General features: G+C 31.3%; 2 protein-coding genes across 2 annotated transcripts; both read right to left on the reverse strand.

Moving 5' to 3' along the window:
- Nucleotides 1-2,755: 2,755 nt before the first annotated feature.
- LOC130444105 (uncharacterized) lies at nt 2,756-4,437 on the reverse strand. Its single transcript, XM_056779111.1, has 2 exons — nt 4,282-4,437; nt 2,756-3,087 (listed from the first exon to the last, which is right to left on the reverse strand). Exons 1-2 carry the CDS (start codon nt 4,336-4,338, stop codon nt 2,815-2,817), a joined length of 330 nt encoding a protein of 109 aa, XP_056635089.1. The 5' UTR covers nt 4,339-4,437; the 3' UTR covers nt 2,756-2,814.
- Nucleotides 4,438-11,662: 7,225 nt separating this feature from the next.
- On the reverse strand, nt 11,663-14,259 carry LOC130444151 (uncharacterized). The gene is made up of 2 exons (XM_056779193.1): nt 14,126-14,259; nt 11,663-12,047 (listed from the first exon to the last, which is right to left on the reverse strand). The coding sequence occupies exons 1-2, from the start codon at nt 14,177-14,179 to the stop codon at nt 11,775-11,777; spliced, it is 327 nt and encodes a 108-aa protein (XP_056635171.1). The 5' UTR covers nt 14,180-14,259; the 3' UTR covers nt 11,663-11,774.
- Between the last annotated feature and the right edge of the window lie 11,182 nt (nt 14,260-25,441).

Below are 25,441 nucleotides of genomic sequence, written 5' to 3' on the forward strand. Positions count from 1 at the left end.
GTTCCTTCTACAAGGTCTTCGAATAGTAAAGTTGCATTTTGTGTTTGATAACTGATAAGGTTTCAGTTGTACGTTACCGTTTCTAAATACGACACTGATTTCGGTTGATTAGATACACAATTAAAACATTGAAAATATGAATTAAAACGTAGGAAATGAATTGGAGAGAAATATATTTTTAAACCAAATATAATTGAAAAATATATTATCAAATTTTAATATTTCTAAATTGATTTAATATTTTTTTAATATTAAAATATATTTTACTCCAATTCATTTTCTACGTTATAATTATAATTCCTATGTTTTGAATAAGTATTAATTATGTACGTGATACTTAAAAAAATGATTGTCAAACCAATTAATTTAATTATTTATTTCTTAAACATTCAAAATTTAAAAAATAAGTTGGTAAAATTTAATGGAGTATTCATTAATTAAGATAAACGTTCTTACAGAGTATCTCATAGGGTTGCTTGTCTTCAAAGTCAACCAAAATTTTTTGTCTAAAACTAGTTCAAGCTTTCATTTGATGCTAAAATCATACTTCAACTAATAAGCTAAGTAACTTTACAAAAGCAACTATAGTGACTGGCTTTTTGACTAAAAGTCTTTTATAATTTTTTTCATCCATACCTAAAAACGTATCTGAACCATTAGAACAAGACATTGAAGGACCAATTTCATCAAAAAATGATTCTTATTTTGGAAGGTATTTCAAATTTAATCAAAATAATTTTTAAGAGATTCAAATCTTTTGAATCTAGTTTCAGAATTGTTAGCATCAAGACTAAAAGAATTTGCACGTTTTTATCTAAAACGAGATAAAGAATTGCTGCGTCTTATTAAACTTTTTGTTCATATATTGAAAAATATTGATAAAATTGGACTTGAATCAATACGAACTAAAAAACTTGGTTTTATTGTTTGACAGAATACGCTGGAGTATTACAAAGTATACAAAGTTAATGGAAGAAAATTGTAAAAATTTGCTAGTCTTGAACAAAATAGAATACAGCGAAATAAGTGGCAAAATTTTGTCGATTTAACAGTGGTGAACATTCTTCTCGGTCAACAAAATTGTTACATAAAGTTTACTTGTTTTATATGTCTTTGAAACAGTAGAGCTAAGCAAGAGCGTCGGGTAAGAAGAAGAAAGAGAAAATATGGAGTCTGGAAAGACAAAACTAATCCATTAGTAGACAAAATTATCCTTAGACCATTACATATAAAGCTGGACATCATGAAACAGTTTGTTATCACTAGATAAAGACGGAAACTGCTTTTCATACATTTGTCAAAAATTTCCCCAGTTCTCTATAGAAAAGATTAAAGTCGGTATTTTTGATAGCTCCGGAATTAGACAATTTACGTAAGATATTAAATTTAGAAATTCCATGACAGAATTAGAACTATAAACTTGGACAGCTTTGCATCTGGCAAAACATAGGGTGCAATTTGAGCATAAGAATCACTTTCTCCATCTCGTCACCTGAAAAACTTGTTCACCTCTATTCTATTACATAAATTTAAATCTTGTCTTTCTGTTTCTTTTTTTAATGTTCTTAGGCAATGAAAACTAACAACTTGTTCTATAGGCTCCTCCTCAATTCTGATTTTGATTTTTTCTCTTAAATTTATAATTCATATAAGTTTCTTTGTAGATCCTTCTGGGTTCCTGCTATGATGAATATACAGGATCTTTCAAAACATTCGCATGCCTGTTATATCACTGCATTAAGTGAAAACATCGATCAAAAATCACCAAACAATCACAAGCAAATTAACAAGAAGGTTTAGCCAATCAAAGCTTGTGGAACGTTCAAGTTCCTCCCCATCGAGCGATCGACAGAGCCAAAATAGTATTTAGCTGCTGCCGCATTTTTGAATTTACTTTTGTTTCTACTAAGTACTCGAAGGTTTTGACTTGTAAAAAAATAAAAATAGCCATTATTGAATGTGAATACTTGGAATAAATTTTTAAGAATTCTTTAAATAAAAGGGTTTCCAAAGAAATTTGTTATAGAGATTATTTTTATTTCATACTGAATTGCCATTTTCTTCGTCGTGATAATTATTTCGTTGCGACTTTTGCCACTGCTCGTGCGTAACAGTTCAACAATCGATAATAATATGCGCCGAAAAACTTTCGAGTACGTTTTAGAAACAAAGGTAAGTTCAAAAATGCGGCAGCAGCTAAATACTTTTACGGCTCTCTCGACCGCTCGATAGGGAGAAACTTAAACGTTTCACAAGCTTTGATTGGCTAAACCTTCTTGTTAATTTGCATGTGATTGTTTGGTGATTTTTAATCGATTTTTTCGCTTAATGCAGTGATATAACTCGCGATTCTAATTAATTCATTTATAGAAGCTATCAATAGGAATAGGTTCAGACTGCCTACTTGTCACTTTACTTCTTGGGTTGTGGTCGTCTTTGATTTCATGTTGGTGCTTATTAACTTATTTCTCGTTTTTTTGCACAGACTTTTAGTGACTCTTTATTTTGATTCTAGCTGATTTCTTTTCTGCAGGTTCTTCCATATTTCAGTTCGTGGGACTTCAAAAGCTTTTTCCATGTCTATCTATATGATATCTTACGTTGTGAACACCTGCTTTTATTGGATTCTACTACTAAAGAATTGTCAATTTCAATACACTCGATATAAATTATAATAGTTATTTCTACCTTTATAATTTGCTGATATATACGATCTGGCAATTTGTTTGGATTGGTTATAAATAAATATAAAAAATCAACTGATATCAAAATTTATTTTCAAAATTTTACATTTATATATCGATAGCTTTCAAGTTAAGCAAAGATTCTGATTCTTCTGTCGCCAGCATCATCTAATACGTGTAAAATAATATATGAATCGGTTGCGTTTGGATTATAAAAACCACCGCAATTCTCAGAAATTTTCCAACCATTAGTTGAGTTTTGTTTGATACTGAACAGCTCAGATAGTGTTTGGAAAAATAATTCATTATCTGTGGGGATCATTGCGTGTGCTTCTTTATAAGACTCGATGGCATCTTCTTCAAATTGTGGATCAATAACGTTAGTTTCCTCTACGAAGATTACCTGGAATAATGGATTCATAATAAATAATAATAAGAAAATTTTTTTCAATCAAAGTTCACTTTTAATGGTGAGAAACTGACGTTCAAACCACACCACACACGTGCGCGAAAAATCCGCGGATGGATGCGAAGAACATTCCACCACCTCCTGTCATATCGACAGGTCTTCATCCTCATTCGCGTCGCAGTTTCGCGCGTAGACTCCTTCCTCTCCCCTGAGTTCTATGGGAGATTCTGGGAAGTCTAGCCTTTAAGGTTAAGAGCTAGCCTTTTGGCTATAAACTCTTGTCTTCTTGGTCTGGACGTTTCGGCTGCCTCGGGTAAACCCTTTCCAACCTTGGGCAAAAAAAGATCTAGTCCGAGTGGTTTTTCTCCTTCTCTAAAGCTGTCCCCGATCTATACCTCGGCTATACTAATTAATTATTATCGACAGGTTTAGGCAGTAGTTCAAAAAATTTGTTCTTGCTTAGTGGTTTTTAAATTTCCTTCTTTCGTCTTGTTATTATTAAACTTTCATTTTTCAAATTATGAATGCTGTGAATTAAAGTGTGTATATTTAGAAATGCAACAAGAAAAAATATTTTATCACTCACAGTTTAACGTTATTCATTAGCTGCACTTCACTGGTGAGAAACTGACATTCAAACCCATAACAAATCATGTTTTTTATACCCTTACCCATACAAGAAATATTTATAACGATCTTAATTGTTCTGGAATCTTCTCGAACTTTTTTGATATATTTACCCCTGTTCAACTATGAAAAAGCAGCCTCGAATCTTCCAGAATATTCCACAATATTTGATAGTGCTCTAAAATGTTCCACAATAATATGGGATGTTCCGGCATATACCGAATGCCGGGAATGTTGTTTCTAGAAATTTCTACGCGAGTCGAGAGATGGAACAATATTTTACGACGTTGTAGAATGTTTCCAACAATTCTCGAAATTTTTAGGTTGTCAAATCTTTCAGTTCTTATATCTTCAAAAGCACGAACTTCCGATAACAAGGGGAATCTTTTGTGCAATTCTCTTGATAATACACCAAATAACAGAATCATAAAAAGTCTTTTAATCATCCAATTTTCATTTAACAATTGAGTGAACGTTCTTTACTGTACCCATATCATTTATATAGAAATTGAAAATAACATGGATGAATTGCCTTTAAAATAATTGAATATTATTACTTACGTCTTCGCTGCAAGTTACGCAAATCAAGCAAATAGCAATAAGATATACACATTTCATTTTGCAACGAGAAAAAAGTATATCAACTTGAAATGTTAAAATATTTTTATTCCAATCGAAAATTAACTTTTATATCGAATATGTATCTTATCTAGACGGAAATGTAATATTCATGTTTGTCATTTCAAGAATATAATCTCTATATAAGTAGTTTTTCAAGGATAATTCTCTCTCAGATCATATTTATAAAAAAAACATGACAGTAATTAAAAGATAAAGAAGAATTTGGGTCATTTTATTGCATTTAATCCATCATAAATGAATTAACAATTTGAGTTTTTAAATTAGATCACTAAAAAGCAAATTTTTCTTCGAAGAAAATTAGAAAGAATGGCATAAATAACAGTAAATCATCAACCAGCCTATTTTTATAAATTAGAGAGTAGTAAAATAATAAATCATTCATAAGCACGTTTTTTTTTGTTCAATGTATTTTATAGTCGAATTATATCTCGATTATTTTAGAACGAAATAATATTAATACTTAAATTTGTACCTAATTAATCAGCTTATAACATTTACCCAGCTGAAGGTAAACAATATTTTCTGCATTTAGCCAATTTTTCTAAAAGTCTCGAGAGGTAAATTGCTTATCCATTACTATTATAGTTTTAGTTTTGAGGTTCTGGTATACAAACAGTTCAATACTAGCGCAAGGAGTTGAACTGAGTATTTCTGGTTCAAAATGCAAGATCTCTAGGAATATCACTCACCATTTTTCAGGTAGAGTTCGCAACAGATCGCCAAACGAACTTGAATGCCTGAAAGCTATTGAATGCATGTGCAACCTAGTGTGGGAGTATAAAAAAAACCAAAAGTACTAGCTAACAAGAGCAAAATAAACCTAATATGGTTTCCACGCTACCAAGGTATATCAGGGAATGAGGAAGCAGACATCATTGCCAAAAAAACAGGAAACGATTGCATAACTTGACTTGGACCAGAGCCCTACTGGCGCCTCACGAGATACCTTATCAATAACGTACTGAACGAATAGCTGAAGAATCAAATGGAGTCCTACTCTCCAAGTCTAAGACAATTCAAAAGATTCATAACCATATCAGCTGAGAAGTCTGAATAACTTCTCTTGATAACCAGAAACGACAAGAAACTGGTGGTCGGTCTTTTGATAGGTTTTGATAGACTCATCAAATACCTCTTTAAGACGATGGACTTGGCAGAAGACGACATCTGTAGATTCTACTAGCAAGCCATGGATACAGCAGAGAATTTACTCTGTGAATGTCTTGCCCATTTCGCTACAAGTTTTAAGTATCTTGAAGGTGTATTACTAACACCTAGGGAAGTGGGACACAAAAATCCTGTTTTGGTTGCGAAGCAATCTATAATCTGAGAAGACCCATTATTTGTTCTTACAATTTTTTAAAGAAATCAGTGTTAATGTTCTCAGGGTAGTCACCAGTACGAGAGAAATCAAAAGTCCATGAACCGCTTGAAGTGTCGATGTCTGTAATGATCATTTTTCGCCCTTTTCCTGATGATAGATTTTACCCAGTGGATAAAATAATTGTTCTTCTTCAACTTTTAAGAGATTCATTTTGCTAAAATATATTTTTTGTCCGGCCCCTGTTGATTCACCTAAATGTAATATATTTCTTCTTTGCATTGTATAGACTTTTTCCAACAAAAACCTTTTTCAATTAAAAGTTTTCGTAGTATTCTTTGACGTATTTCAAGGCAATCCTCAATTAAAACTAAAAATACAGAATGTACCCGAGGGAACCAAAATGGCAGTAAGGAATACCTCATATAACATGTATGAACAAAGTAAGTAAATAAATGTTCTTAACTGTTAGATTATAGTCAGCTTACACTTTAAATAAAATTAAGGAAAACTAGCTTTTACCCGCGCCTTCACTCGCATCGATTCCATTAAATAAGTATCAGAATTCATTATAATAGAAAAGAACGAACTCTGTAACTAGAACCTGAGATATAGATCTTTAAATGTAGAAAAATTGCCAAAAACCTACATAACTCCACATTGAATGTCCGCGCCTAGCTCCTCTCCAACTCAACCGATTTAAGTGTTCAAAAACTCAAAAGAAAGAGGATGCTTCAGCTAGTGTTCTTAAACCAAAACGAACTCTGTAGCTATATTAGAACCTGAGATGTAGATCTTTGAATGTAGAAAAATTGCCAAAAACCTACAAAAATCCATAACTCCACATTGAATGTCCGCGCCTAGCTCCTCTCCAACTCAACCGATTTAAGTGTTCAAAAACTCAAAAGAAAGAGGATGCTTCAGCTAGTGTTCTTAAGCCAAAACGAACTCTGTACCTATATTAGAACCTGAGATATAGATCCTTGAATGTAGAAAAATTGCCAAAAATCTACAAAACCCCATAACTCCACATTGAATGTCCGCGCCTAGCTCCTCTTTAACTCAACCGATTTAAGTGTTCAAAAACTCAAAAGAAAGAAGGTGTTTCAGCGAGTGTTCTTAAACCAAAACGAAGTCTCTACCTTGAATAGAACCTGAGATATTGAGGATAGAACGTGTGTATGTGAAAAACTCCCATAAGTAATGTACAGGGGGAAATCGCATTTGAGTATAACTTGAGAATGGTGAAAATTAGATGAAATCCGATGGTTGATGGCTGATCTGTGCATCAATACCTTTCATTGAAGAAAAAAATTAAGCAAATCGGTTGGGTAGAACGCCCGAACGGACTCGGAATGGAAATCATCAATTTTTTTAATATATAAGATTGGGATAACACCATCGTAGTGCATGTAGTATATAGTCTGATTTTTCATTGGTTGCGTATAGTTTAATTGTTAGAAAACTGTTGATTTTATGTAAGTTTGAGTATAGAGGTTATAGGTCTATATAGTTTTCAACTTTGTATTTTTTAGAGAAACATTTTACTGCCAAAACTATAAATGACGCATTAAAAATAAGGAAATTCTTTCTATTGGTATTCAAATTTAGAAAGAAAGACAATAGAACGAACAAATATTGCTTGCCAAAGAGTATGTTTTCTTCAAAAATTTAAAAACTATATTTCTAGTTGAAACATGGATATATTCCAATAGAAACAAATTAAGTTCTTGGTAGGACTATATCATCAATTTTGTAACCTAGTATATCGATATTACTAATTACCAATTTGTAAAAGATCGACCTTTGGAATATTAGTCATAACGATTATTTCTATCGAGTTAACCCTTAACTGCATGAATTTTAGAAAATCGCGAAAAAATTAAAAAATTCAAGGTAGTTGATCTGACTCCACCTAATTGTTTAAAAAATTTTGATTACATTTTTGTCATAATTAAAATAACAAAAAGTTATCAAATATGATACATTATGCTTCGAGGGATAATAAATATGGGACTAAAACTCAACAAAGTACTATACAAATTTTATTTTTGTATCAAATAACACTGTGAAATAATCTCTTTGATTTCTCGATGGAACTCAGAAAAACAATTTCTCTTTTTGATTATAAAAAATTCAGTCTACATTTCCTGCAAATGACATTGGTCAATGCTTTACAGCAATCATATTTGCATCTATTTCTTTTCTCTTCAAGTTGTGGACAATGCTCAAATCAATCAGTACGTACAACTGTTGTTGGTCTAGGGGCAGCAGAATTTCATATTATCTTTCAGTACATGTTGTCTCAGCTGTACAAAACAATGAATTTCTTACACAAGCCCACAGATGTCAGTAGCAGTATTATAAATGCGATGTATCATATGCGATACGCGATGCAGTTGAGGGTTATTGGTATTGACGTATTAGTCACGTTAATGAAGACCTCCGCCGTTTTTACTGTATGTGAACTATATATGTTTTCACGACACTAACTTTCTATTTTCTATTATTATCTACAAAAATTTTTTATACCAAAAATAGAATCAACTATTCGTGTTTATACGAATCTAATAACTATTGTCATCATAAATCAATACCGGAAATATTTCGTTTTAAAATGTTTGCAGCTTGCAATGAAAATTATGTAAAACCGAAACGCGATCCATCCATCATTTTAAATGTAGTTTATATTTGAAATTCGTTTCATTTTATTACGAGATGTGATTAACTTGTTTAGCTTCGAAACGAAATTTATGTTGTCACATATGTTTTTGATCATATATTATATATCCCGCCTTCGTAAAAGATTAAATTACCGCATATCCATTTGAATTTTAAACCATGTTTTTAACCGATCAATCCCGCACAATGTTTTTCATCCACTTTCGTCGAGCTGTTTATTTCGGAAACTTTATAATGGACAAATATTGTTAAGCTTTTGTCGGATACATGAGATAATAAAAATACACTTTATAATTCATAATTACAGAACAAAAAATTTAGGTTAAATTCAATAGACTTTCTACTGAAACCTAATTTATATAATAATGACAGTTCAAGATTATTCTTGAAAATATTTTCCCTTATATAGGAAAGTAGTTAGAGGTGCGATCATTATGTGTCACAAACTATCTATTTTATAGACGGTTTACGCAATTCACGCTAGGTAAATTAGTCGCTAAAATTCATTTTCATTTAATCCCCGTACCATACTGTACATTAGTCACCGGGATTTTTAATATGGGAACCAAAAAGAAAAACAAATGGAGTAATTTACTTTGACTAGTTTATTATTCAAATGCAACTTTCTATGAACAAATCAAAACAAATTATTATAATTGGATATGGCTTTATTGTTTGTCAAAATATTCTCCATTTAGTATATTACATATCGAGTTTGGAAATTGATACATTTCGTACTAGTTAATTTTTTGTACGACCCGCGTAGTGGCAAGTGCTGAAACATAACGAGTGCGAAATACATTTTCCAACGAGTTGTGTACACTATTTTTTCTACGATCACATAAAAAATTCTTTATTAAAAAAGAATGTCTATTAAACAATATCACACATATGTTGAAAAATATATAAACACGTGTGCTGAAAAGTTACAAAATCCTACAAAATATTTTTGTAATAGTACAGATGGCAAAACTTTTAACTAATCTGTTAGTAAAATCAAGACAATCATGAAGAATGTTTTCCTTCACTATTGAGAATAAATGTTCATTCAACTACTTTATACATTACCTAGTAATAATTTTAACGTTTGAATTGTCTTGCACCAGTTTGTATTTGAACACAAATCACAACAAATTTTCATTTTTTATTGTAAACACTAAGATAACCGCAAAAAATCATATTGTCTACTTCATCAGTCTTCTTAAATTTGGCCTTTTGCCTTTCGGCACCCAGCCATATTTATATTGTATTCGCGTATTCTATAATTCGAAACCATATATAACATAAGAAAAAGAAGAATTTCAATACGTTTTGTTATTTTTTAGTACATGTGTTACTTTCTTAGGTAAAAATAAGTGTACGTGCAATCTATCATTTTCATAAGTGGCCATAAGCAAATAGGGTATGCATACATTTGGAAGAATTATTAAGGTACCTCCAAAGCTTGTTTTGATTCCTAATCCGCAGGAGAATGATCCATCCATTAGATGTTTGGACTGCTCAAAAATATTTTTATTTGAATTGATGCGTAAGAGCTCGCATTGTCGTGGTGAAGAATGATTCATCTTCTGAGATTGGTTTCAGTGATTTTTTCGAATACTTCTGGCAAACAAATGCTGGTATACCATTCAGAATTGACCGTTCTACGTTGCTCCAATGGAACAGTAGCTCCAATTCCGAAAAAAGGCGACTATTTGCTTCGGAGTGCTTCGTGCGCTAACAACTTTTGTTGAATTTGACTCCTCTTGAAAGACCTATACACTTGTTTGTTGTTTAGTTCCGTTTTCAGGAGCACCAGTTCTTGTCGTGATTACTGATAATTCGAACTAGTGAAATTCACTACTTTTCTCTAGCGAAAGGGTATAATACACTTGCTGGTTCATTAGTTTTTTTGCAGTCGGAACTTTTTGACAATTTTTAAATCCCTTCAAGTGAGAATAGATAAAGTGTAGCATAATTTCTATTAAAATAGAAATTGCTCAGACGAATATCATTTCACGATAGCCACTTTTTTTTATAGTAGAAACGTGTACGCATCAATCATGTTATATTTTAAACTAGTCATAAAATTGTCAACGATATTGTATTTCCACATAATGAATTGGTTGAAATTATTTTGGATTATGTCCAAATAGTTTCATTTTCTGCTGTAATTCATAACTCGGAAAAAGAAAAATGGAAAAGAGTTTTTCTCTTTTATCGGATCTCCCAACTAAATATTTGCGATTAATAAATAATAAAGTTGTTTGTCGATTCCTATCCAGATAACAAATACAAGGTGTCTGAGAAGAAATTTCATCCTTGTATTTCTTTTTGCGAGGGTGCAGATATTCGAAGAGTATGTCAATCGGTAGAATGGTTCTTTGGAATTTGGTCGCTATGGAGCGTTTCTCTGAAACGGACCGCGGGTTGTGGGTGTGTGAGTTACTAGCTATAAAACATAATTTAAAAAATTCTTCCAAGGATGGTTTTGCTGGTAGATACCAGCTAAAAGTGTTTTCAAAACTTCACTAGACAATTTTGTCCATTAGGCAGGCTAGTTCTCAAGCACGAGCCATTTGATTTACCAAGGAAACAGTGGACCAATTGTATGATAATCTTGGAAGACTCCAGGCTGACAAATCTTTCCCCACTGCGCGTATATTTAACGTTGATTAGAGTAGAGTAGAGTCTTTACTTCTGAGTAAAATACCAAAAATCAGCTCGAAAAGGAAAAAAAAATCAGCGCAGTGATGTTAGCCGAAAGATGGGCCTTAATAACTATTGTAATTTATATGTGCTCTAATGAGAAGAGCTCCAGTTGGTTCCATAGGACTTATTTACGGAATATTTTCATAGAATACGTAAAACTGACAGATGCTTGCAAAGTGCTCTTGATTCTCTATTCCCATTACAGTTACACCAAGAACATAGAGTTGATAGATTTAGCAAACAAAATTTTGTGACAATCCTATCACTACAACGTCATTCCGAATTCTCTGCATTCCATGTCATATGACGTTTTTAGAGTTTTTTGGTTTAATAGACATTTTGATAAAGTTTTTGTTACATTTCCATTATTAGAATTTAATTATTTGTCAATAATTTTACGTAGTTTTTATTGAGCTATCTCGTTTCTCCTTATAACCCAGCTAGCTTTCCAAATACACTGCAGCCAACTTTATATATTCAATTCTGTGTATATTTCTTCCATACCTTCTAATCTCTTCCTTGTTTCTCCCTTCAAAAAGTTTGGTTCTTAAAATTTGTCAATCAAATTTTTCTCTCGATCATAAAATAATCTAACCTTAACTGTTTTTGGTTTCTATTTCAACAATTTTTTTAAGAAAATTACATGTGTATGAGAAATAATAACACAGTGAAGACATAAATTTATTTTCTAAATGATACAAAAAATTAAGTTTCCAATTTAAGCAAATATTCTTATATGTCTCGCAGAAGTTGTATAATTAACGTATAAAACTATATAAGGACTAGTTTTATTTGGATTAAAAAATCCCGCACAGTTTGTTGAAATTTTCCAACTATCTGATTCATTTCGTTTACTACCGAACAACAATGATAGTGTTTGGTAAAATAACTCATTTTCCGTAGGCACCATGTCGTGTGCTTGTTTGTAAGATTCTATGGCATCTTGTTCGAAAGTTGGATCTTTCACGTTTGTATCTTCAACCTCGATTATCTAAAATAGAAAACTTCTCGTATAAAATTCGTTAGTTCAGCACTGAAGCTGGAATGAAATGTGATTGTTTCTATTTATTAAACTAATTAAACTAATTAAACAGAGAGAAAGAGAGGGAGATTTGTTGGTTAAAGTTTGGTATGATAAGGAGGATTTTAATAAGGAGGGGTGTTTGTTGGAGTAGGCCCTGATATAGGAATAGCTCCTCTGCAGGGATCATCACAGATGAAAATTATTATAAATAGTTCTTTAAGTTATATAATCTAGAGACTATTCTGTTTACATAGTTCTTTACAGGTAGGCAATAGCCCAAATAATAATGGGACATGAAACTAATACATATTCGAGTATTGTAAATAAAATCATGTCTAATCAATCTGCTTTTGAACTTCTTTAATTATAATTGGAATAACCGTTTCATTATTTCGTAATAGTCCAAGAGCCCACAGCAAAATTTCCAACAGAGTCAAATTTTGCTACTTGGTCTACAAGGCTCATAACCGTGAAAAAAAAAATATAAAATTAAATTAACCAAATAAACCTTTGTTGTTTTATACACAATTAAATAATCAAATTCATAAACATTCTAGAATTAGATTTAGATAATAAAGTCCAAGGAGCTGTAGAAAAATTTCAAATTATAATATAAAACCTCATATGATAATTTTAACAACCGTTTGGGAATCATTTATACATTTACGAACATTTATCAACCAAAAACGATCGTAATTAATCTCATAGTGAACAGAATGTTGTTAGGTTATCAAGGCAAACGAAATTTTCTTGTTTACTCAAGAAATAAACCAAAATGTTAAAGTAGCACAATTATATGCTTCAGTTGTTTAATAATATTTGTTATTATAGCCAACTTTTAGTTTTATATAACTATTTTTTACATTTGGAACCACAAAAAAACATTTATTGGTATTGAACTTCCGAAATTTACTTCTCTGTAACAATGAGTGGTGGAATTATATAATTTAACAAAGAGTAGTGTCGTTTATCGAAACCGAATTGTGTTGATGGATGTCTCCGATGTAGTAGACAAACAGAAGATTTTCTTTTCGTCTCAAAATATGCTTCTTCTTCATTGATCACTTTCCTACTTGATGAATATTTTTTTTTCTGCATGATTTTTTGTCTGAAAAAACCCAGTAGCCGTTGGTGGCAAGATCTGGTGAATCCGGTAGTTCATTTAATCGGATTTGTCTATTGTTGAAATAACTTTGTACATTGTTTTGATAAAAAAGAGTTTTGTTTATCTGTATAGTACTAACAACTGTTGATTTTTTTCCTTGTTCACTAAGATGTTGTCTTGATTCAGGTCTGTAGTGGTGAATCCAGTGTCATCAACAGCCATATAGACATAAAATCATTCATATGTTGGCTCTACGCTATGAATAAACAATTTCTTGTTTTTTTGTTTCATTATGAGGAAAAGATAGTTGGAGAGAATGAGTTCAATATGCTGTCGTTTAAAAGATGGTACTTTAGTAGAAAAATATAAAAATGTGATTTATAGTGACCTTAAATATCGGTAAAATATGAGGCTTATTAATTGATGGTTTGTTTAGAATGGAAAGGAAATTTGTATGTTTTATTGATAATTAGCACTACTACGATATTCGAGGTTAAAAATTGCTTAAAGTTTGGTAAATACAGGAGTGAATATCGAGAAATGTACGATTGGAACGAATTTAAAATGAGAAAGTATTCGGATGACAAAGAGGGTAATATGCGCTTGGTGATTTAGTTCGGTAAATAATCAAAGTACTGAATTGTGTACCCCAGAATAAAATATATATCTCGGTACACAGTAAAAACAATGAAAGTAGGTACCCACGCAGTGCTCTTCACTATCTAACGGACACAATAGAACTGACAATAGTAAGTATAGACCGTACTAATCCTTACTACCATCATCTAGTAACACGCATTGACGAGCGTGGATATTTGTCATTCATTCCTGTATTTGCTAAAGTGTTGAATAGTTGACGATGAAACCCCAAAATACATCAGAGAATGAGACATTTTTTAAAATTTCTAGAGTTTTGATATATTATAATACTATTACTTACACTTTCACCATTTATTAAAATTAAGCATAGAGCTACTATGTAAATACACTTCATTTTAAAACCAAATAGCTTTTAGAAGAATAAAAATGTTCTCTACCAAAATTATTACGTTTACGCTAGTTTCACTTAAAAACATCTTTTATATCAAATCTTGTATCTTATCGCAATTTTTTTCAGGATGGAATGTTTTTGATGTTGATTAAATTCAGTTATAGGATATTGTTTTTGTACAATAAACACTTAGCTATATCTTAATTGATCAATTAATTATTTGTGATATTGTTCCGATAAAAGACAATGAGAAGTTGTAAAATGTAGGTCAATTTCGAGGATCTATAACAGACAAAATTATTAGAGATATTCGGCATCTTTAGAGACGAAATAATATAAGAAAATACCCTCAAGTATATATCTTCTACTTGGTAACAAGATTTTATTATTAACCAGTTTAGTTTGGGAAGTATTATAGTTCTTCTAATATCAATTGTAAATAATAAAAACCCTTGCTGACAATTTTGTTTGATCTATCCACCATAGGCGTAGATATCTCGTTATATAAATTTATTATTTTTATAAATACTTTTAAAAATATGTATATCTTATGCGAGAAAGTATTCGTTAAAAGGCAATCGAAGCATTAGAAATTGGACGGCATTATACGCTGTTATTTAGACAGATGCACCTAATTGTAGTCCTACTTGGAAATTAGAAAAAATCATTATTATCCCTCGTTAACTTGCTAAACTGAATATTAGATTATAAAACATAAATAGACGAGTTAAACGTACCTGCCTGTAAGGGAGTTTGGTTTAAACAGGGTACCAGACGTGAACTGAGTCGTTTTTGTACCCCATTCGTTTTTTTTTCTGAAAAAAGAAATTTCAAAAATCATAAAGGAAAATAAATTCTTTGCTAATAAAACAGAAGAAAAGAACATTTCAATTCCAAAGTATCTTCATTAATAATCATGCTGGTCTGAACTAGAGTCATCATTTATAAGATTATGATACCACATACTCATATTCTTCTGTGATAACATGTTCAACTCAGTTTTTCAAAACCTCTCGGCGGCCTGCTTCTAGAACTTTCTTTACGAGCTCTACAACCTCTTTACTCAGTTTACATATTTACTCTATAGGGTTAAATATGCAATAGTAAGAAGGTAGTCTGGTTAAACTTAAGTTTTAAAACTTAAATGCTAAAATTTGAGTTTTGTTGCCAATCTTAAGGAGTTGCCGCGAATGGTAGGATTCGTTCACAATAACGATTATTTATTATGGTCGAATTTTAGGTAAAAGCTGTTCATTGAACCACTTTTAAAATAATTCTCTTGTCATATCTTCACGATAATCAGCTGCACAGTTTTCAATTTTTTAGCACATATTAATAAAGAATTAGACACGAAACTGTCTTTGCTTCCAGCGTGTACTATTATAATACGTTTCCCTTTACTAAACTCAACCGACTCAAACTCAAACTGTCAAACCATGTTTCATCTAGATAAATTATTTGTCTATTAGAACTTCGGTAGTTTTTTATCTGACGCAAATAATCTAGTCGCTATCGAGATATACTTTACGATTCGGTTATTGTCATCCGTTTATTTAGTTTCTTGTGTTTAAAATCACATGCTAACAAATTTTAACGCAATGTCTCTAAACTGGCATAATTGTATTCTGGATAATTTGCTACCTTTTGCTGTATTACTTGTAATATTGCAACCCTGTTATCCTTCTATAAACTATTTTCCTACGTATAAAATAGCTATGTCAACTGATTCTGTGTTTGTATATCTAAATATTTATTATTAAATTCATACCTGTCTTATTTAAAGAAATTTATTAATTAAATTAATCTCTCCAAGCGCCGCCAATGTCTGCCAGGAATACTTCGAAGAAATTGTGTACATACAGCTTTGGGCAATAGAAATGCACTCATGTTTATGATTCTACGTTTTTATTGGTAAACAGTGGAGGTGAGAGTCCACGTGGACTGACGGTTTGTTGGATATTTACCGAATTTTATTTTTCATTTCTTAATTTGGTATGAGTGCCGTGCGAATGTATGAAATATTGATTGATCCATAACTGCAATTGCTATTGGAAGAACTAATTTTAAGATAAGACTTCATGCTACAAATCAAAGTGCAGGAGCTTAGAATCAACGTTTCAAAAAACAGAAGTCAAATAATGGATCTGCTTTAACCAGTTCCAGTTCAATATGTTATTTTCATGCTTTTGGAAATTGCAGAAACGGATCCAGAAGCTCTTGATGACTGTTACCCTTAAAAAAACGGATGATTTCTTAGTTTGTAAGCTTCACAAGCGTTATGTAATAGATCTGAGACTGATTCTCTGACCGGGGTCTATCCGATTAACTTTTTCGATTAATGAAAATTACAAATGTCACGTTTTTCTAATAGTGTCATTTATTTATTCATCAGTAATTTTATTCTTAAACCGAACTCCTACCTTTTACACTTGTAAATAGAAAATCGACTCAAGTCGTACGCTTACAGATAAAATGTTATCTAGCATAAAATCTGTAGCTTCCATTCTTTTTCTGAGCTATTTTTTTGGTGAAGAAACGAAAAGGAATCTCAAATAATAATAAAAGATTATAATTAAATAGATACGTCGCGTTTTTCAGTTTTTACAAATTCTAATTTAATTTTCTGTTTTTAGTATAACTAAAAGCGTGTTTTTCAGTGTTTTAATTTTATGTCATTTTCTTTTTTGAGCCCGTCTTTAATGTGTACAAATGTATAGTTTGGGACTTCGAGTTTACGTAGCTCTTTCTTTCTAACTCCCATACAAAGGATAGAAAAAGAAATTAATGGATCCTTGCGAATCTGAACAGAATAATCAAATATTTAGATCAAATTATTGTAGTGGCGTCAATCTATGACAAGTGGGCAGAGTTCAAATCAAATCTTATTGCTCAAAGTAGGGCAAAATCAAAAAATCACTTACAAACATACAAGTGAAACTAATAGAAGCATCTTAAAAGTGACATATTTATCTTTTGTAGTAAATTTAAAACTTTTTTAGTCATTTATTTCTGTTGCTGCCTTTATTTGGAAGTTTTTTTTTATTATTGTGACCAATGATCGATAAAATAACTTGCAGAATGTAAGTAGGAAAAAATTTACAGATTAGTTCCACTTATTGGCAGCCATTATCCGATGAAAATAGCTCTGCAACATTTCAAACAACGTGAAATTTTATGCAATATTGCGATCTTGCATGAAACGTTGACAATTACTTGCGTAATAAAAAGCGACCTTTAATTAAAAAGTGATACAACCTTAAAAGTAATGAAACTATTGATAGAAACTGGAAATAAAATATATTAATTCTTATAAATAAATCTGTTTCAATGCCAAGTGAAGTACCAAATCGATAGAAAGTTTTTTTATTTTAAAATTGATGTAAGAGTATAGTTGTTATTTTGCAGAGCAGCTGTCGCTTGAAAGATGGCGCATCCTAAAGCAACAATGGGGGTCGCCTACATGTAAAGAATTGTTTATGTCTATTAAGTCACTATAAATATTTCTGTTTAGTTTTGCTCTACCTACGACACAATCATAAATTACGCCATGCCGTAGCGATAACGTGCTTCTATTCGACATTATTGGATTTGTATGGAAATTGTTATTGTTTTTACCGTGGAACAATAGAGAATTTATAAGCGACGAGAGTATTACGTAACGTCATCTCTATGCTGTAGATTCTTGAATATATTAAGGGGATCCAACAATGTTCTAATCGAAAACATCTGGCAGCGTGAATACGAACTAAATTGTGCACGAGCGTTCGGTCGAATTGAATTAGAGAAGATATGAAACGATGAAATATATATCACGTTTGAAATCATGTATGGGTATTATGAATATTGGATTATTCCAAGAATTTCAGATCAAACTACGTACACTGTAATTAGATTGGTCGATTGAATATTTCAAATCTATAAACTAATTTGAGATTCCAGCACTGGAGAAGTATAAAACCGCCGATTTTTATTTATATAATTTTTGGATATCAAAATGTCTCCATGTCCAGAATGTCGGACTAGCCTAAATCAAATAAAAAACTTTGGTTGAACTTCCGAAAAACGCCAATGAAATTTTACAGGTGACGGCGATATTTTTGAAATTCCCGACGTCGACAGGTCGAAAATCGCGGTCATTTCGTGCGTAAGAGCAGACATATCCGCCATTTTACTCGTTCATTGAATTAGTGGTAAATAAAACATTGCAAGTATAAAACATTTTTTGTGGTTTGGTTGTTCGAGTTAAAATTAAATGGAATACTTTCAAAAAGTAAGTAGTTATTAAATAATCCAATGTTTCGTCAATTGATGTTTAATTTTTTATTTTTAGGCCCTCATTATATTCACAAATAACATCATCTCAAAAAGATGGAACCTTTTTAAAATAGCAACAATTATGCCAACAAGGGCTCAAGCAAAAATTTCTCTGAAGACGACGAGTCCTGCGAAAAAATGTGGATCCATTCGATGCAATCATTGTAGATATAAAATTTTTGTATCCTGGTAAGGAAGAGGATGAGGAAATTGACTAAATTTTTGTGAAAGAAAATTGCTTTTCATTTATTTCTATTGTTTTTATTGCTCTTTTGGGATCGGGAAATACGTCGATGCTATCGATTCGCTCAGTTGGGTTAGGTTAGGTTAGGTCCGGTGCGTTTATTATCGTATTTCTATTTTTCTTTCCTTTTGGCACGAATAGGTCTTTTCTTAGTCCTTAGTCGATTGTGACCATTCCCTATCATTATTACCTTCCAATTTCTCTTCGCGTTTTTCGTTTATCCAAAAATTTTAACAAAGGGATGACTTCTGTTTACACCATAACTACACCAACACTCACAATTACAGTGTCTGGCGTGCGTTTCGATAACCGAGTTATCGTCTTCAGAGGCTGAAGGTAAACTAAAATCTAATAACTTGACTTTTTCTATTGCCGTGCCAAAATTCACAAATATGGGAAGGCAATGAGACTTATTGGTGGTATGAGGTGGTTAAACGAAGAAATTTGGAAACATGGCCATCAAACCTGAGAGTTTTCCAGTGAAGAATTCGTTAGAGTTTATCAATAAAGTGAAGACAGTTTAATTGTGAGTGTTGGTGTACACAGTGTATTCAGGGAGCGAAATACGAATTCAACATAAGGAATAATTTCGTCTGGTGTCAATATTTTAAAACTACATATTTGTACTTTTACGATTTTGTAATTCTAATATGTTCGGTGAAAAGTATTCAAGTATATAAGTATATAAAAAGTGATTCTAATGGTAGAAATCGCGAATATGATTCTAAGTATGCCAAAACGATTACTTACAACGAGAAGATAAGTGCTCTTAAAATTTGTAAATATGTAGCCATTTGTATGCTCTATGTCACCATTAAAAACTATTCTCATCGTAGTAAGTTTAAACGAAATAAAACGACTTAGGTACTAAAATTAAAAATACACCCCACTGATGTCGATTAATTACTCCGAAGGTATTTGCAAAGAAAAGAAAAGCCTTTGACAATGACTTGTATAATGAAAAATAGGTGATTTAGAACATTTTATTTCAAAAATTTGATGAAATTTTGAGATTTTCACAAACAATTGTTAAATCCAATTGAAATGTCGTGCAAAAGAAATGAATAAAGACCTTTGTATGTGTTTGAGAGCTAGAGGAACCTTCAAAACCTATAGAACTCACATTCATAACAAATATACAACAACGTGAACAGTGATCATTTTTAATAATACCCATTGAACCCATTAACCTCAAAAATTAGAATATATTGGATATACATTATTGTCACATTTGAACTTAATAATGATTTATTTTACATCCTTACGTAATTACTAACGTAAAGTTATAGTTTCTTAGTTTCTTCGTGGAACCCACATTTGAAATATTTTTCTTTCGTAGCACATTCTTTTTTTGCAGTTTTTGGTATCGAAAAAGGTTCTAAATTCGTGTTCAATTTAATTGAAATATAAAAAATAAAAAATCAAGTCCTTTACATTCATTGTTTGGTACAATGAATATGTTCCTCGAAATTCATTACTAACGTGAAGATATGGTTTCTTCGTGGAACCCAAATTTGAAATATTTTTCTTTTGTAGCACATTCTTTTTCCCGCAGTTGAAGCAACGCTGTTTTTGGAATCGAAAAAGGTTCTAAATTCGTGTTCAATTTCCTTGGAATGTAAAAAATAAAAAATCAAGTCCCTTAAATTCATTGTTTTGTACTATGAATAGGTTCCTCGAAGTTCATCGATCACTCCATGTAAAGACTAAGTGAAACATGTGATTCTCTTTTTACCTTTCTATGATGCTGTGTTATTCATCGACTTACATACTGGTATAGCCAGCCAAGAGATATATGTTATTGGTTTCGGCAAAACAATAAACGTTTTTAGAATCCAAAAGTATATCAACACCATATTCATGCTCCGGTTCTGTTATCTGGCCATACAATTATATTATTGGTTGTACTTTCCCTCAACTCCTGAACTGCCTATGAGTACAGGCAAGATTCAATTTTATTTCATCCCTATCCTTGCTGTTACTTCCTTACATAGTATGTAATATGTGTTATTATTGAGGTTATCGTAGATGATGTAGTATTGTATAAACTCCAGAGCTTTTGAAGACAAAAATCAGTAAGTTTGTCAGATTGAGTACTCAAAGGAGTTAGAAATTATTATAGGAGCTACGACGTCAACTCATTCTTGTTTATTTTTTCAAACTCTATTAAACAATAAACAAGAATGAGTCGACGTAAATTGGACTCATGTTTCTCTAACTCTGAGGTGCAGAATTTTGTAATTCTCAATTTCTGGGGGATCTGGTTCTAGTAGAAACAAAGTTTATTTAATCATTTGAAATTTCGAAACATCCACAAGTATAAAATATAATTACGAGAGCCGTTTTTTCTCAACCTTTGATGGCTCCTTGTAGAGATTACGCGGGCAAAAGAAAGCAGGCAGACGCTGTAGGTGACTGCGAAGCTCCCGCACTACACACTCCGCCATTGTTGATATTCGGGTGTCAGTCGGCGTTGTGCTACAGCCACGTTATCATTTCAGCCATTATTGATGCTCCCGCCAAGTGTAAATTGCGAATTGTGATTTGTTTTCTACTGAAGGCAATAGTGCTGCAGAAATCCATCGAAGAATTAATCGAAGGTATGAGTGAATGGTGTCGAAAATTTAAAGATGGCCGTAATGATGTGCATTATGAAGTGGGCCAAGGACGCAAATCTGTCGTTTCAGATGTCCTGATTCAACAAATTGATAAAAAGAAAACCGCAGATTCACCATTACTGCTTTGTCTACGGAATTTCCAGAAGTTTTGAGGTCAGTTTTGTACCTTATTGTTACTGAAAGGTTACGCTACATTGGCGACAACTTTCTTTGAAGAGGGTATTGAAAAGCTTGTCTACAGATAGGACAAAGGTCTCAATATCTTTGGTGATTATGTTGAAAAGTAACCGTAAGTGTCCAAATCTTTTGGTAATAAAATTATTGTTTCATATAAATTTTAATTATAGCCTATGGGAGGTTGATAAAAAAACGGACCTCGTAATAATGTACATATGCTAAATTTCAGCTTTCGTCTCTTAAGCGCTAGAAATCTATTTTTGAATTTCAAATTGGCTTTTGAATATTTGAATATATAGTAGAAATATTATCAGTGTGAAATTGCTTTGAAATCAAAGTGAAAGTATTGATTAAATATTTGATTGTTGAATCAAATCAATAAATCATAAATAGTAATTATTTATCGAAAGGATTCTCCATTTTTTTTCCTTCAAATTCTGACTTTCTGTATGTTTTTTAACATCAATAGGATTTTCACTACTTCGTTGAACAACATCCCAACAAAATGTTTTCAAAATGAGATTATCTGTAAGTTTTATTCCATTGTAGTTTCCTATTTTTTGTACTATCAACCGTGAAAAGTGAGGGGATTCATGTAATCTCTGTTTTTCCCTTGCATCATACATTCGTTGAATACCCAAGGGTAGGGCTTTGTACACTTCATAATTCATGAATTCTTTCTCGAAACTCGACATAACCGTTTCTAAAGATAGTGACTTCGAGCACGCTAGATCGTGATTTTACTTAAATTACCAAATAATTATATTCCAATCCTGTCTAATCTTAAAACGAAGCAATCCTTTTCATATTATACATTAAATTTCAGATTAAAGAAGATTATGTAAGTAAATGCAATGTAAATTGAGTAAAATGAAAGGAGAGGATCGATGTGTAATCTAGATAAATGTACAATATTTTATTTAAAACAAAATGCAACGTGGGAAAAACCTTCTAAATTGTTTCTAGCACACTCAACTCTCTTTAAAAGAGCTACTGATTGCGCTGTACTGTATCGCTAGACATTGTAGTTCAAAAATATTTTTATATAATCTGGTGGCTTCCAGCTTCTATCTTATATAACTAGAAAATGAAGAACAGAACTAGAGATATCAGTGACAATAAAATTGTTCAAATATGCAATTATACTCATTCCAAGACAATAAAAACAGAAAAGTTATAAAAACATGTTGGAACATGTGGCTTGGAAATATGAACGTAATTTTAACATTCTTATAATTCCGTCATAAGCTACGCATTTATTGAGCGAAATCTTCCATGTCTTCTAACAGATCAATGAGAATGATCTGCTTAATGTCTCTCCCAATATTCGAATCACGCTTTGCATTGAGCAAGTTTAAAGAAAAATTTCTAAAAATTTACCCTGGAAGAATTCCAAAATTTTTGACATAGAAAATCCAGTTGTTTATGATTTTAGATTTGTTTGCACATCAAAAATGTGGAATAGTAAAATTTCAGTACGCGATTTTAATTCTACGTCCTACATGTTTATTATGAAGAAAAAGGGTTTTAAAAAATTATTGGGCGTTTAATCTTTGAAATGATGATAATATAGTTGAAAATATGAATGAAAAAATTCAAGATTCGGGACTAGTCGAAACTTATTTTCATTCCTATCAATATTAAAACAGTCAATTATTCGTTCATTAATTCGGAGAGTTTTCATTTAATAATTATAGTGAAGGGTTGTCTGCATACCACTTGCAGACGGGACTATATTCTAAACGGTAGAAAAAGTTATCACCTTGATATATCTAACAGATAGAATAATTTGTGGAGGTAGTAAATATTACAGTCGGTATTTCAAGAACTTTTTTGTATAAATCCCACAGATTCAAAATAGTACTTACTTCATTTTAAAAATAAAATTATGCATAATTGAGTTAACAATCTTACCAATACGTTTTTTTTTTAAAATACATTCAAAACGTACTCCCAGTCACAACATTTATTTTATACCTATCGTATATAATAAAAAAAATTCTGTTTCACAAAAATAGGTTTTTAAACAGAAGACTGATTTTATTTTTTATCAGTTATCGTGTTTCAAACAATCGGTAACTGTTGTAAAGATATTTTAACGGTTTAGAAAAGGTTTTCGAAAATATGTAAATTCTCTATAAAAGGGATTTAGAAAATTGGGAATATCATACAATTCGATTCTCAAGATACTTTGACAGACGCTTTGTAATTTATGGATCTGTTACTTTCATACCGTAAACCACAATGAAATTTAATCTTTTGGAGTAAGTCGTATGGATAATCATCAAAATATTATTTACAAATATATTCTATTACTTCTAATTTAGTGTAGGGATGCGAATTAACAGATATACTTCAGTAAAAATTGAAAGCTTAGTAAATTTGTTCAGTAAACTGTTTGTAGCATTCTCAATTTTCCAATTTTTCAATTAATTCCCAACCCTAAAACTGTTTGATAATAGTCATGCCACCAGAACGTTCATTTTTGTTTTTTTGAAACACCACATTGCAATTATTAAATTATATGTACCTAATGTATGTAATGTAAAATATACGCAATAACAACGAAATGGTCCTAATGTTAACCCTGCTATTAATTTATTTGCGAGGGATACTAACGAGATTTGATTTTCAATTAAAGATATTTTTAGTTTTAATGGCCGATGATAAAATAATTTGTGGATAAAGTATTCTTGGTATCTATGACTAATGTTTTCGATAGATCTTTTTTCTTCAAAATTATATTGACATGCATGTCCTGTATGCAGACTTTGAGAAAAAATAATCAGTCGAGATTTATTTGTGTAAAATCATAAACAAACTTGAAAAAATACATTTCTAAGAAAGATATTTTTGAAATATTTGAAATAATAAATGGTACAAATGTATTTTAATAATAACGGCATTCACTAGTTAAATAAAGGAATAAAAAATGAAATTAAATATTTTATAGTGGCGAAACAAAATTTTCTCAGTGTCACATATATTTTGTGAATCTGATTTTCATTTTTCCAAGTATGAAAAACTCATACCTCTTCGTGGGGACATTGTTTCAGATAGACTATCTTTTAAGAAAATTGATTCTCAGTGGACAGATGACAAGCATCAGTATGACCAAATGCTACTTGGTGGTTTGTGTTTAGGTACAGATATAGACATGCTCAAATCTAGCATAAGAAGCATGTTTATAATGAGCAATTGCTGTAAAGCAGCACTAGGACCAATCAGTTAATCGCAGCAAATAAAAAATCCTTAGCTGTAGAAATGAAAAAACGTTGAAATTTATAGTTTTTTATCTCAATACTGAATACTTATGGAATCTGATATCATCTCATAGAAGTCTTAATTCCATTTTTTCTTGAAAGCATTTTGATGTGTATTTAAATCTGATTAAAAAGTACTTAATTTTATACCTGAACCCGAACAATCATATACTTTTTCTTTCTTAATGACACAAGGTTTTGTTAGTACACATTGAAATGCAATTAAACCCACTTTTTACCACTCGCACAGAAAGATTGAGTATTCGCTATAACTAAGAGCATGTTTAATACAAGCAAATGTATCAGTTTGAAGAGTATGCCAATTTTGAACATGGTCTTATCAGAGATTATAATATAGAAGATTTTATCTTGAGAGATTAAGTGAGAATTATTCAATCAACCAAAATAGAAGATACATTGTTTTACCAGAAATTGTGAGAATACTAATGGAAGTCCTAAGTTCTCATCATTCTCATCTGAAGAACCAAATATACACAAATTTCATAATGATATGGTGGAATATAATTATATTTATTTACAAATTTCTTTTCCAACAACTTTGGATAATATAGAGCTGATAATTTTGTTACAATTTTGTACAAAATCTCGTTTAATTCTACATCCTATTAATTTTTTCTCAAATCACATT

The sequence above is a fragment of the Diorhabda sublineata genome, chromosome 5 (assembly GCF_026230105.1).
Source record: "Diorhabda sublineata isolate icDioSubl1.1 chromosome 5, icDioSubl1.1, whole genome shotgun sequence".
NCBI classification, from domain to species: Eukaryota; Metazoa; Arthropoda; class Insecta; order Coleoptera; family Chrysomelidae; genus Diorhabda; species Diorhabda sublineata.

What these genes read in the sequence shown, in the direction of transcription:
- LOC130444151 (XM_056779193.1), bottom strand. Translation starts at nt 14,179, where the DNA reads ATGAAGTGTATTTACATAGTAGCTCTATGCTTAATTTTAATAAATGGT. An exon ending in TTTTAATAAATGGTGAAAGT is followed by an intron (nt 12,048 to 14,125) that starts GTAAGTAATAGT and finishes TTTCTATTTTAG; the next exon opens with ATAATCGAGGTTGAAGATAC.
- LOC130444105 (XM_056779111.1), bottom strand. Translation starts at nt 4,338, where the DNA reads ATGAAATGTGTATATCTTATTGCTATTTGCTTGATTTGCGTAACTTGC. An exon ending in GCGTAACTTGCAGCGAAGAC is followed by an intron (nt 3,088 to 4,281) that starts GTAAGTAATAAT and finishes CCATTATTCCAG; the next exon opens with GTAATCTTCGTAGAGGAAAC.